The following is an 11,862-nucleotide window of genomic DNA, read 5'->3' on the forward strand; positions in this document are numbered from 1 at the left end:
TAGCTGGTTTTCCCACTCATAGCTAACACAGAATTTCTAGTTTACTGTAACTTTCTTCTGTGTACCTGTGTGGGTGGGTATGCATATGTTTTGCACTACAAAGTACAGTAATTTTACAGTGCAAAGCTGTAATTTTCCATTAGATTTTTTTCTGTTGGTGTTATTTTGAAATCCTGAGTGCTGGGACACAGAATTATTTGTTAACCACAGCTTACTGTGCTACTGCTGATTATCTTTTTATCTTCCCTTCAGCTGCTTCATGAATATTGGATGGTCCTCCGAGATCACGTGTCTGCCATTGATGAGCTTGCCATGGCTACAGAACGATTTAGAGTGCGTCATCCGGAAGAGCCAAAACCTAACCACCCTGTTCTTCACATAATTGAGCCGCATGAGGTGACAAGATTGCATTGTATCTGAAATACAGTAGTGCTGATTAAGCCACCATTTGGGACTGCTGCTTGCCACTAAACAGGACTTTAAAACCTCAGTCGTGCTGTTTGTTGAATGTTCTTTTTGTAGCATCTCTTCATTGTTTTGGGACTAGATATAACTTGCACACCAGGATTATGTGTTTATTGTATTATATCTAGAGATTGCCTTAATGATCACTGAATGGTTACATTTCTTTTCTAGGTAGAACAAAATCGAGTGAAACTCCTGAACGACAAAGCAGTTGCCAAATCACAGCTTCAGAAGAAACTGGGCCAGCTCCTCTACCTCACTAATTTGGAAAAGGTAAGGTTGACTTGCACCATTTCCAAATTACATTCACGTGGAACCCTCTTTTACCTTGTAGATAGGATTTTCAATCTTCCCTCGTATTGTTTGAATATCTAAAAGAAAGAAATGAGGGAACAGGGATTCCTACTTTGCATTGGCATTATCCTCAAAGAGATTCTTGGAGCCGAGACAAGAAAAGCTGTGCTGAGGTTCTGCAGATTTTACCTCATTCTTTCAAGTATGTCCAGTATGGATTTAAAGGGTACAGGATAGACTCAAAACTATGACTCCTTAAATAGCTGTAGATACTTATTGCAGATGTTTGTATAGCTATGTCAAGAAGCAGGATACCTTCCAGACTGTGCTTCATAGCTCTAAATTATACAGTGGACCCTCCAGACACGAACTTAATTCATTCCAGGTGTCTGTTCGCACCCCAAAAATTACTTAAGTAGATGCACCATTTCTGTGCACGTGTGTGGCACAGTTGAGCGCTTCTGTGCATGCACAAGGTGCGTAGAGCGCTTCTGCGCATGTGTGCGCAGCAAAACCCGGAAGTATACACTTCGGGTTTGTTGCATTCACAACCCGAAAGTTACATTACCCGAAGGTAACATAACCCGAGCGTCCACTGTATACAAGTTGCTAACCTTCACATAATTGGGACTTTCTGCTGATTTGAATCACTGCAAACTGCTCTAATTAAACAAAAGGAAAAATCTCATTCTTCCTTAAATGCCAGCTTTGTAATTTTTAGATCATAGTTATGAGAACTATGCAAGCCATTTTTTGCACAAAATGAATTCATTCTTTCCCTCTCTTATATACAGTGGTGCCTCGCAAGACGAAAAGAATCCGTTCCGCGAGTCTCTTCGTCTAGCGGTTTTTTCGTCTTGTGAAGCAAGCCCATTGACGGCTTAGCAGATTAGCGCTATTAGCGGTTTAGTGGCTTTTAGCGGCTTAGCGGATAAGCGGCTTAGCGGCTTAGAAAAGGGGGGGGGGAGGGAAAAAACCCCGCAGGAACTCGCAAGACATTTTTGTCTTGTGAACCAAGCCCATAGGAAATTCGTTTTGCAAAGCACCTCCAAAACGGAAAACTCTTTCGTCTAGCGAGTTTTCCGTCTTGCGAGGCATTTGTTTTGCGGGGCACCACTGTACATGAACTTACCATACTACATAGCTAGCTAATTCTCAGGGAAGTTTCAAAACCAGTTTGAAATACTGAAGCAGGCTGTTGCCTAAATGATAAAAAAGACGGAAGTCCCACTGGGCTTGTACAAGCTCTTGGACACACCTAAAATTGTCTGGATTGTATTTTAAAATCATGACTCAGAATTACCCCCGCCCCCCGTTTGCCTCTTGGAAGTTTTCCATGGAGTTGTTTGCATTCATCAACCATAGTGCTTTAAACAATTCTTTTTAAGCAATATCTCTCATAGAAATCCTAAAGTGGATCACTGAATCTCAGACAGCATTTTCTCTTTTAGTTTTATAACTCCTGAAAAATACTGGCTTGAATCCAAATATGCCCTTCTGGTTACAGAAGGGCTGTTGACCGAGAGAGAGAGAGCATAGCATGAGAAAGTAACCCCAATTCAGGAAATATTTTTCTTTTTGCACAAGTTTATTAATGGAGTTTGTATGCTACAGCTTGTATTGTATGTTTCTTATATTGTAATAATGTAATCCCAAGTAAATTGTGGTACTGCACTGCAAGATGTCTTCCACAAGCTTGCACAAGAACACCTGGATAGCACTAACACACACATGAGTCTTTGAATCCAAGCTATTGCTTTTATTTTTCCAGGTATTGATTTATTTTTAACATACTTACAAACAGGTCCTATATAATGAATTGCCAAACTTACCAGGCTTTAAAGTTGTTCCAGCTTCAAATCATTTGTAAGATTACTTTAAGTATTAATTTACTTTTACTCGCTCACCCAAAATGTTTTCTTTAATACTTCCATAGTCTCAGGATAAAACAACTGGAGGAGTTAATCCAGAGCCATGTCCAATTTGTGCACGGCAACTGGGAAAACAGGTAAGAAGTTCACCTATGGATTTTTCTGTAGAGGATCTTAAGATTTCATATTTTTAAAGTTAGTGCCAACCAAACTTCCCTGGGGAGAGCATTCCACAAACAGAGAACCACCACAGAAAAGGCCGTTCTTGTGTTGCCACCCTCTGGACCTCTTTCGGAAGAGACACCTGAAGGGCCCTTGATGTTGATGACAGGGTCCAGGTTGGTTTAAGTTGTGTTTTTATGCTCTGTTTGTAATTATGTCCATTTCACTAACTCCTTGTTTTTTACCTTTCTTTTGACTTTATAATCAAAAGCTCCTTGTGTGTAGATAGATAGATAGATAGATAGATAGATAGACAGATAGATATAGATAGATAGATAGATAGATAGATATAGATTATATAGATTAGATATAGATATAAATATAGATATAGATATAGTGGTACCTCGGTTGTCAAACTTAATCCATTCCAGGAGTCTGTTTGACTCCCAGAATGGTTCAGAAACCAAGATGTGGCTTCTGATTGGATGCAGGAGCTTCCTGCTCTCAATCGGAAGCCGCGGAAGCTGTGTTGGATGTTTGCCTTCCAAAAAACGTTCACAGTCTGGAACACTCACTTCCAGGTTTGTGGTGTTCGGGAGCTGATTTGTTCGGGAGCCAAGCCATTCGACAACCAAAGTACAACTATATATAGATTTATAGAGAGATATGAGAGATTTTTCTGATTATTCCAGAGATCAGTGTACAGTATGGGGTAGCAACATCACTACTGGCTTCTTCCCTGATTCATGCCTTTAGTATCCTTAAGTAATGTGTACATATTAATTGCAACCAGCATTGTAGACGGATTTCTTCATAGAACTTAAATTCAAATGTTTAAAAATTACAATTTTCTACTTAGTTCTAATGCATTGTCATGTTTGCATGTGAACTCCAACATCACATATGTCTTTGCACTTACTTGGTGTTATTTCTCCCTCTAGTGGGCAGTGTTGACATGTGGACATTGCTTCTGCAATGAGTGTATAGCTATTATTATAGAACAGTACAGTGTTGGCACCCGCAGAAGTTCAATCAAGTGTGCCATCTGCAGACAAACAACATCACATAAAGAAATCTCCTATGTCTTCACTGCAGAGGCAGCAAACCAAGAAGATGATATACCTGTGAAGGTAAACTGTCATACAGATGGGAACTTTTTATATTGATTCAAGTTTCTAATCATCCTGTAAGAGTATTTACATTTTTCTTACTTGGAAGAAAGTTTAGATGCCATGCTGACTGGCAACAAACCTAGATTTTTAGGTGGTAAACCAAATGACTGATTTTTAATGTTTTAGTATGTTTATGTTTGAACTGAGTTTTCTGTAAACCACCCAAGGACTTCAAACATTCAACAAATGTTCTGAATAAATAAATGGCAGCAGTCCGTTTAAACACAAAAAAACCTTTTAATCACTGAGATTTTATTTATGGGCAATTGGAACTTGCTGGTAGTTGAATTTGATTTTGTGAAGTTTATAGTTCTTTAGAGAGCAAAACATACTGATTAATCTGTTGATATTTATAGTGCCAAGTCCCAAATACTCTCCAACCATCAACCAGCCATTGGGCTGATTGGATTTCAATATACACACCCAATGCCGACACCAAAACCTTCTTACATCTGTAGTCATTAAAAGCTGTGGCCTCATTTAATCCCAATACTGCTGTCCCGTGTCTTATTTTGTGTTACTTTACATGTGCCCGCTCCACTGTACCTCAGTCCGCAACTAATTACTTTTAATTTAAAAAAAAAAAAATCACATGGAGGTACTTCTATTTGAATAACATTTTTGTGAAATGCTTACAATGTTTATACGTAACTTTTAAAAATAGGATAGATTTCTTTATGGAAATCATTTATGGCAATTTTCACTGTATATATTTATATAAACAAACATATAAACACACAGTGATACTGAATGACTTTAATCAGATGTGAACTATATAAAGGAAACATAATCTTCAATTTCTTTTTCAAAGGGAAGTCACTCCACCAAAGTGGAAGCTGTGGTCAGGACTCTAAAGAAAATCCAGTTCAAAGATCCAGGAGCCAAATCCCTAGTTTTCTCAACGGTATATCTAAAAGTTTTAAAAATTAAAATGTACATTAATCAAAAGGTGGTATATAGCTAAATTGTTTATTTCATACATTTTTTTACTGCTCGATTGTAAATGCACACACACACACCTCAAAGCTGTTTGGATTGGGTGATGGTATAGCTAATGAAGATAATTTTAAGTTAAGATGAAATTAGGATACATGGGAAAGTGTATCTTCTTATTGTCTTCCCACCTATTTTAGATGCTGGGTGCTCTGATAAGTACTACCTTGTTTGTAATATGGAAATATCTTCTTTTTATATTTTATAGTGGCAAGATGTGCTCGATATCATTGCAAAAGCACTATATGATAATAGCATGGAGTTTGCTCAAATCAATGGAATTAACAAATTTCAGGTATGTTTCTTCAACTGCTCACTGATGGTAATTTAATCCTTTGCTTTGTCTTGAGAGTAACATTATGAGGATTTCAGAGGACAGATGTCTGCCGGAACATATTGGGACAGGATTCACCTAACAAGTCTCATTAGCAGAAGCCCTGCTCAAGGGTTTCTACTTGCACAACGGAGCTTTCTCCTGTGCATTCCTGTGCCCCCAAAACTGGGGGGGAGGCAAATTCCCAGGACTAGGAGGTAGGGAGAACAGGGGAGATTGTTCCATCTGGCAAGCTGAAATGCTTGTCCTGAAGGAATGATCAGAAGACTGTGACATTGTATTTGAGCTGATAGCACCTAGCACTTGCTTGGCGCGGAAATAAAAAGAATTAAACTGTCAGAGAGCTAGGCTAATTTTAGAGCTACTAGAAAGATAATGCCTACTCCCTGTTAATTGCAGCTAAGCAAGTCAAATAACTCAGGAATGTGGATGTAACCCCACCCCCATTGTGTCTGGACCAAGCTCCATCTGAAAAGCCCCCCTCATGCCCACCTAGCACATTTAATCTCTGAGGTCATCAGAAAGAAAGGAGGCAGCAGCCAGGCAACCCTCTATCATGCCTGAATACATCTGCAGCTGTACTTCATGCCCAGGCACCCTTCCCGCATACCTGTGCTAAGGTATAGTGCACACCTGCTCTCTCTGTCTCAACACTCTCACATCACATCTAGCCTAATACTGTTTATTGTGTTTTAATTATTTACAATGATTTTAATTAGTCATGTGTCTGCTTAGGGAGCCAATTTTGGTTTATAACTTGGGATTAAAATTTAATCACCCATTGTTCATGTTCATCGCTGCTGTGAAGTTAACAGTGGCTAAGGTTTCCGTTTCATGCAAGCTTTGAAACCCCTTCTGACTAGCTTCAGGTCCTTTGCTGCAGTGGTGATGAGCTGCTTAATTGCAGGGAAGTGAGGAAGGAAAATTATTCTTCCAGAGCTGCAAGGGAAGGAATAGTTATAGTCATTGTTAACAGGAGAGAGTTATTGATATATGTGCACCAGCCTTAAGTATTCTTGGGTTGTGTATGATCCATTACCTCTCAGATACACTCTGTCTTTGTAAAGAATTTAGGATTCAAGGGTCACTAGTCTGTCACACTTTATAGCAACTGTTCTTAAATATACAGGGATCTGGTGAAGTTTTGAATATTATTCCTTATTTTGCCTTTCAGGAAAATCTATCTGCATTTAAGTATGATCCCAAGATCAACATATTGTTATTGCCTCTCCATACTGGCTCGAATGGATTGAATATTATTGAGGCAACACATGTCCTCCTAGTAGAGCCTATCTTGAATCCAGCACATGAGCTACAGGCCATTGGCAGAGTGCATCGCATTGGGCAAACTAAGTAAGGATCAAAAACTGTTTTGGGCTCACCTAACTGCCACTTAATGCAGTGTATGTATAACCACTCTGAGGTTTTCTACAATTAAGCGGTATATAAATTCTAGGAAATAAATTAACTAAATAATAATAATAATAATAATAATAATAATAATAATAATAATAATTTATTATTTATACCCCGCCCATCTGGCTGGGCCTCCCCAGCCACTCTGGGCGGCTTCCATAAAAACCAAAAATACAGTAAAATATCACACGTTAAAAACTTCCCTGAACAGGGCTGCCTTAAGATGTCTTCTGAATGTCAGGTAGTTGTTTATCACTTTGACATCTGCTGGAAGGGCATTCCACAGGGCGGGCGCCACTACCGAGAAGGCCCTCTGCCTGGTTCCCTGTAGCTTTGCTTATCGCAATGAGGGAACCGCCAGAAGGCCCTCGGCGCTGGACCTCAGCGTCCGGGCAGAATGATGGAGGTGGAGACGCTCCTTCAGGTATACTGGACCGAGGCCGTTTAGGGCTTTAAAGGTCAGCACCAACACTTTGAATTGTGCTCGGAAACGTACTGGGAGCCAATGTAGATCTTTCAAGACCGGTGTTATATGGTCTCGGCGGCCGCCCCCAGTCACCAGTCTAGCTGCCGCATTCTGGATTAGTTGTAGTTTCCGAGTCACCTTCAAAGGTAGCCCCACGTAGAGTGCATTGCAGTAGTCCAAGCGGGAGATAACCAGAGCATGCACCACTCTGGCGAGACAGTCCGCAGGCAGATAGGGTCTCAGCCTACGTACCAGATGGAGCTGGTAAACAGCTGCCCTGGACACAGATTTGACCTGTGCCTTCATGGACAGCTGTGAGTCCAAAATGACTCCCAGGCTGCGCACCTGGTCCTTCAGGGGCACAGTTACCCCATTCAGGACCAGGGAATCCTCCACACCTGCCCGCCTCCTGTCCCCCAAAAACAGTACTTCTGTCTTGTCAGGATTCAACCTCAATCTGTTAGCCGCCATCCATCTTGGCGTTAGGATGTCACATAGCGTACGACTATAAATTGCGAGTAAGTGGCAGGTCAGTAGAAACAGGAAGTACCAGCAGAACCAACCACTTGCCAATAACCTGATCTCATTATGACATTATGACATTGGCTGGTCAACACCTGTCAAAATTTCTGTAGCCAGTATTGTCCTAAAGCTACATTATAATTCTAGCATTTTCTGAAACATAAGTGGTTTATAATACACATCACATGCTTGTTGTTGGAGCTATTATAGAGTAAGCAATAAAGACTATGAAGGCTGTAATCCTAAACTCCCTTTCTAGGGAGTAAGCCCATTGAACACAGTGATCTACTGCGTAAACTTGTAAGGGATATCCCTGTAAGTGTAACAACGTGTGCTGAATAGTCTTTTCTTTCCCGAAAAAAAAAATTCAGGCCCACAATTGTTCATAGATTCTTAATCAAGGCAACAATTGAAGAAAGAATGCAGACAATGATGAAAACTGTAGAAAGGAGGTAAGTAAAGCCTGTCTATACAATATTGCATTTTTCAAATTTGTATTCAAATTTGCAAGGGCAGCTACCCCAGACATAGAAACTGAAATCCTAGACACTTACTGCTATGTAAGTAAGTCCTAGTTAACTCAATAGGACTTACTTCTGAGTAGATATGCATGGTGTTAGAAGCCAGAAAAAAATGTTAACAAAAATGTATTGTGGTGCAAGAAGGGGAGGCATTATGCAAGTGATATTTCTGCAGTCACAAATGATTACGAATTTCTACACAGTACTCACAAATGCAACAAGTGGGCTTGTTGCCCAAAGAATATTGCTTTCCCCAAGCAAAATAAAGCCCTTTGAAGTATTGTGGAAATCAAACCCCTACAGCAGAAGAGTTTCCCTAAGAATCAAACATTTGAATCCTAGGCAGTAAGGAACTGCATGCACACTTAGATATAAACTGATCCTATGGTAATGGTTCTCTGGTTTGTCCTTCTGATTTGTATGTATTTCCAGATCTTTCATGTATATAGAAAGCCCTAGAATCAAAACTAGTGATGTGGTTTGCCATCACATACTTTCAAACTTTACTCCTCATTGGCATTATTTTCAGGCTACGGGAACTGAAGGGCTTGGGGGCATTTTTTCAAACAAAATTAAGACAGAGTGAATTTACTTCAAATTTTTGTATTGTCTGATATTCATAGTGAGCCCACATTGTCAGGTAACATGCAAAGCAGTGTGCACAAAAATCAGTGCGGGTTGTTACAGGTGGAGAACTATATACCTGTTTACCATTCACAAGCACAGATCGGCCTTTTCTGTAAGTCTGCTTTTACGATAATAGAGCAATCTAAGTTGGTTTTTGACCATCTTTTGCAGGTAACATAGCATGTTGATAACAACTCTCATAAGGTTCTTTAAATACACAAAGGTTGTTTCAATAAAAGAATATAAAATTCTTTTGCATATAAAATTCAGCAACTTTCGCAACTTAATTTTGTGAACATTGATAATACAAAAATGACTAAAGCAAAACACTGGCTTAGAAATAACACAGTTCACAAAGCAGCTTGTCCTTGCAAACCTACTTTTGACTATTTTCTTCAGGTAAATAGACAGCTTGGTCCACCTTTAAAACCCAGTGCTGTGCTTTTGAGACTCTCCTTTTCAACCAGGATCATTGCAACATAAACCTCTTTAGTAGAGCTGCCTCTTGTATTTAATGAATGTAGATGTGAGCTACATTTCTCATATTTTAAAATGTATTTTTCCCTTCTCCCCTCCAATGTTCCCTCATCCCCCAAAGCCACTCTAGTTCTTCCATGAAGCAGTCGGAGGCCTCTGTGTTAACAGTAGCTGATCTCGCAGACCTTTTCTCAGCAGAAACTGAAGAACTTGAATGAAGCAATGGATTTCATGCTCTTTTGAGACCAGAAGAGGGCCATAACCTACTTGTTTTCTAAGCAACACAATACAAATAGCTAACTGTTCAGAGGTTCCTGTAGATGTCACTAAACACCCACCCTTATTAGGCTTCCATGAACTGATAAGTCTTTTTAACAGTTTCCTCTAAGTTATGTGGTTGTGGATTTCTCCAGCACATTTCTGTTAAGAAGAAAACTTGCACTTTACACAAGCACTACATTAAGTATAGCTTTGCACTTCCAAAGAACATGAACACCCCAGTCCAGCTTTTGTTTTGTGATTTAAAAAAATAAAATGTATGACTAGTTGTGCCAGAAAATGGATGGGGATTCACATACCATTGAAAGCAAGGAGTATGGGTAGATAGTATCCATACTCAGATGTACATCTGAGTTATCCCTGACATTCCTAAACCGACATGAGACTTGTTTGCTCAAGGTGTTTGACTAGACATTGAGGAAAGAAAGCTTTGCATGGCAGAAAAGAGTGTGAAAATCATGAAGCAATTCTTTTGCTTTCATTTTATTCCTAGAATGAATTACTAAAATAAGTTAGTGAGTAAACAAATCTTTTTTCAGAAAGGGCTTCTAGCGGTGCTAACATATTATCATGCAAGTTTTACCAGTTAATCCTAGCTACTTATTTTTAGACACCACTTTGGCATTTGTAATCATTTTCTAGTTATTTATGCTGTGATATTATGTTATAGAAATCTGAAAATAATTTGCTTGTTTATATTTAAACGTTTGCTGTTAATGTCTGCTCTTCTCTTGATAAATTATGTCTTTTGTATGATCTTTTGTCTTGAAATAATAGCTGAAAACATCTGTTTGATAGATTTTTAAACATTCTTACATTCTTGTTTAAATTTTGGATTCTTGTATCCTATTAAACTGGTAAAGCTTCCTCTTGTGTAGCTCACTTGATATCTATTAATCAGTTTAGCAGCTTATCAGAATTACATCACAGGGCAAATGTTAATGCTAACAGATGTGTTTTCAACACTGAAAAATTAAATTGTTGAAACACTGAGATTCAATAAGAGCTTCGTGGAGAAGACAAATACTCCTGTTAAGAGGGAATTTTTCATAGTATGTCTTCACATGGGAATGCATATTAGAAGTAACATCCTCCTGGCTTGCTTGGGCCATCACTTTCAAGTACACAAATGGGTATTTTGCATACTCATCTTCCTGCAGCACCTGAGCTACCATCAATCACAACTGTCTTTTGGAGTGTGTGGGAGGTGTTTGTGTGTCCTTAATCTTTACTCATCATTTGCTACCTTGGAGGTCTCTTATTAAGCAGAAAGATGGTTGAAGTGGAACCCACATGTGGAAGGAATAATATTTTTACACAGGGCTCAATTCCAACTTCATTTCCCTGCAAATAGTGCTTAACTTCAGTCCTGGGGACCAAATACAACTCTCCAAGTCTCATTGGCTGGCTCTTCAAGGTCTCTCCACACCACACAAGTACATTCTGGCCACACCCCTTGAGTGTTTTTACTTGCTGGTATGCATATCTTTGAGCTGCCTTTTGCTTGCCGTGGATGGAGGATAGAAAGAAACATTGGTTCCATGGAATTGGGGTTTGTTAGGAAAGTGGAGGTGAATCATCATTTAGCCATGCCCTTTCTCTAGAAACCGTGTTAGCAGGGATTATTGAGAATGCCCAAAGATTGAGAGCAGGGTCCCAGAACAGACATAATTGAGGTGTGTGCTGTGTTTATCAGCCATATGAGTGAGTTTGTTTTTGTATGGAGCTGTTAGACTTAAGAATCTTGGTTACTCTTATGTTAGCCACCCCTGTAGAATAGATTCTGGTGACTGATCTGCTCTTTTAAATATACAGATGTTATTTTACTATCTGTATTTAGTATCTTAATATTTTACTAAATATTGCAGATTGTGATTCTTCCCTTGTAAAATGGGGATAAGTTACTTAAGGATGTAATCATATACCTATCTAAGAGAAAGCCCCATTGAACTTGATGGCTTCTGAGTACACAAGTAAAGGATTGTGCTGTAACGCATGGGTTTTCTGTGAAGAAAACGCTGGATTATAAATCCATTTGGCAGATCCCATGCCACCCCATGCCACTTAATCTTTCCAAAGCAGACTTTGGGGACGTATTCTGAGTTGTTTTATGATTGTTGCCCTTGATTTAGTGTTAGTCCTCCCTGAGGCTCAGAGGCTTGGCAGTTTCCCTTTGGTTGCTAGAGCTAAAGATTGTGCATGGATGGCATGTAAACATGGATGCCTCACTTTATTGGGGTGATGGATGTAGCTATCTTTAAGC

At 39.3% G+C, this 11,862-nt stretch overlaps 1 protein-coding gene across 3 annotated transcripts in view; it reads left to right on the forward strand.

Annotated features, from left to right (window-relative positions):
• The window catches only part of SHPRH (SNF2 histone linker PHD RING helicase), a 42,802-nt gene extending 32,336 nt beyond the window's left edge, over positions 1-10,466 (forward strand). For all 3 annotated transcript variants that reach the window (XM_079971235.1, XM_079971236.1, XM_079971237.1), the window contains 9 exons: positions 253-396; positions 637-738; positions 2,696-2,767; positions 3,734-3,922; positions 4,776-4,868; positions 5,166-5,252; positions 6,466-6,644; positions 8,067-8,147; positions 9,442-10,466. In XM_079971235.1, the coding sequence (XP_079827361.1) occupies positions 253-396; positions 637-738; positions 2,696-2,767; positions 3,734-3,922; positions 4,776-4,868; positions 5,166-5,252; positions 6,466-6,644; positions 8,067-8,147; positions 9,442-9,538 (1,044 nt within the window). In that variant the 3' untranslated portion in view covers positions 9,539-10,466. The remainder of the gene's footprint in view (positions 1-252; positions 397-636; positions 739-2,695; positions 2,768-3,733; positions 3,923-4,775; positions 4,869-5,165; positions 5,253-6,465; positions 6,645-8,066; positions 8,148-9,441) is intronic.
• Positions 10,467-11,862: the final 1,396 nt, after the last annotated feature.

The sequence above is a fragment of the Podarcis cretensis genome (genome assembly GCF_951804945.1).
Source record: "Podarcis cretensis genome assembly, chromosome: 3".
In the NCBI taxonomy this organism is placed as follows: Eukaryota; Metazoa; Chordata; class Lepidosauria; order Squamata; family Lacertidae; genus Podarcis; species Podarcis cretensis.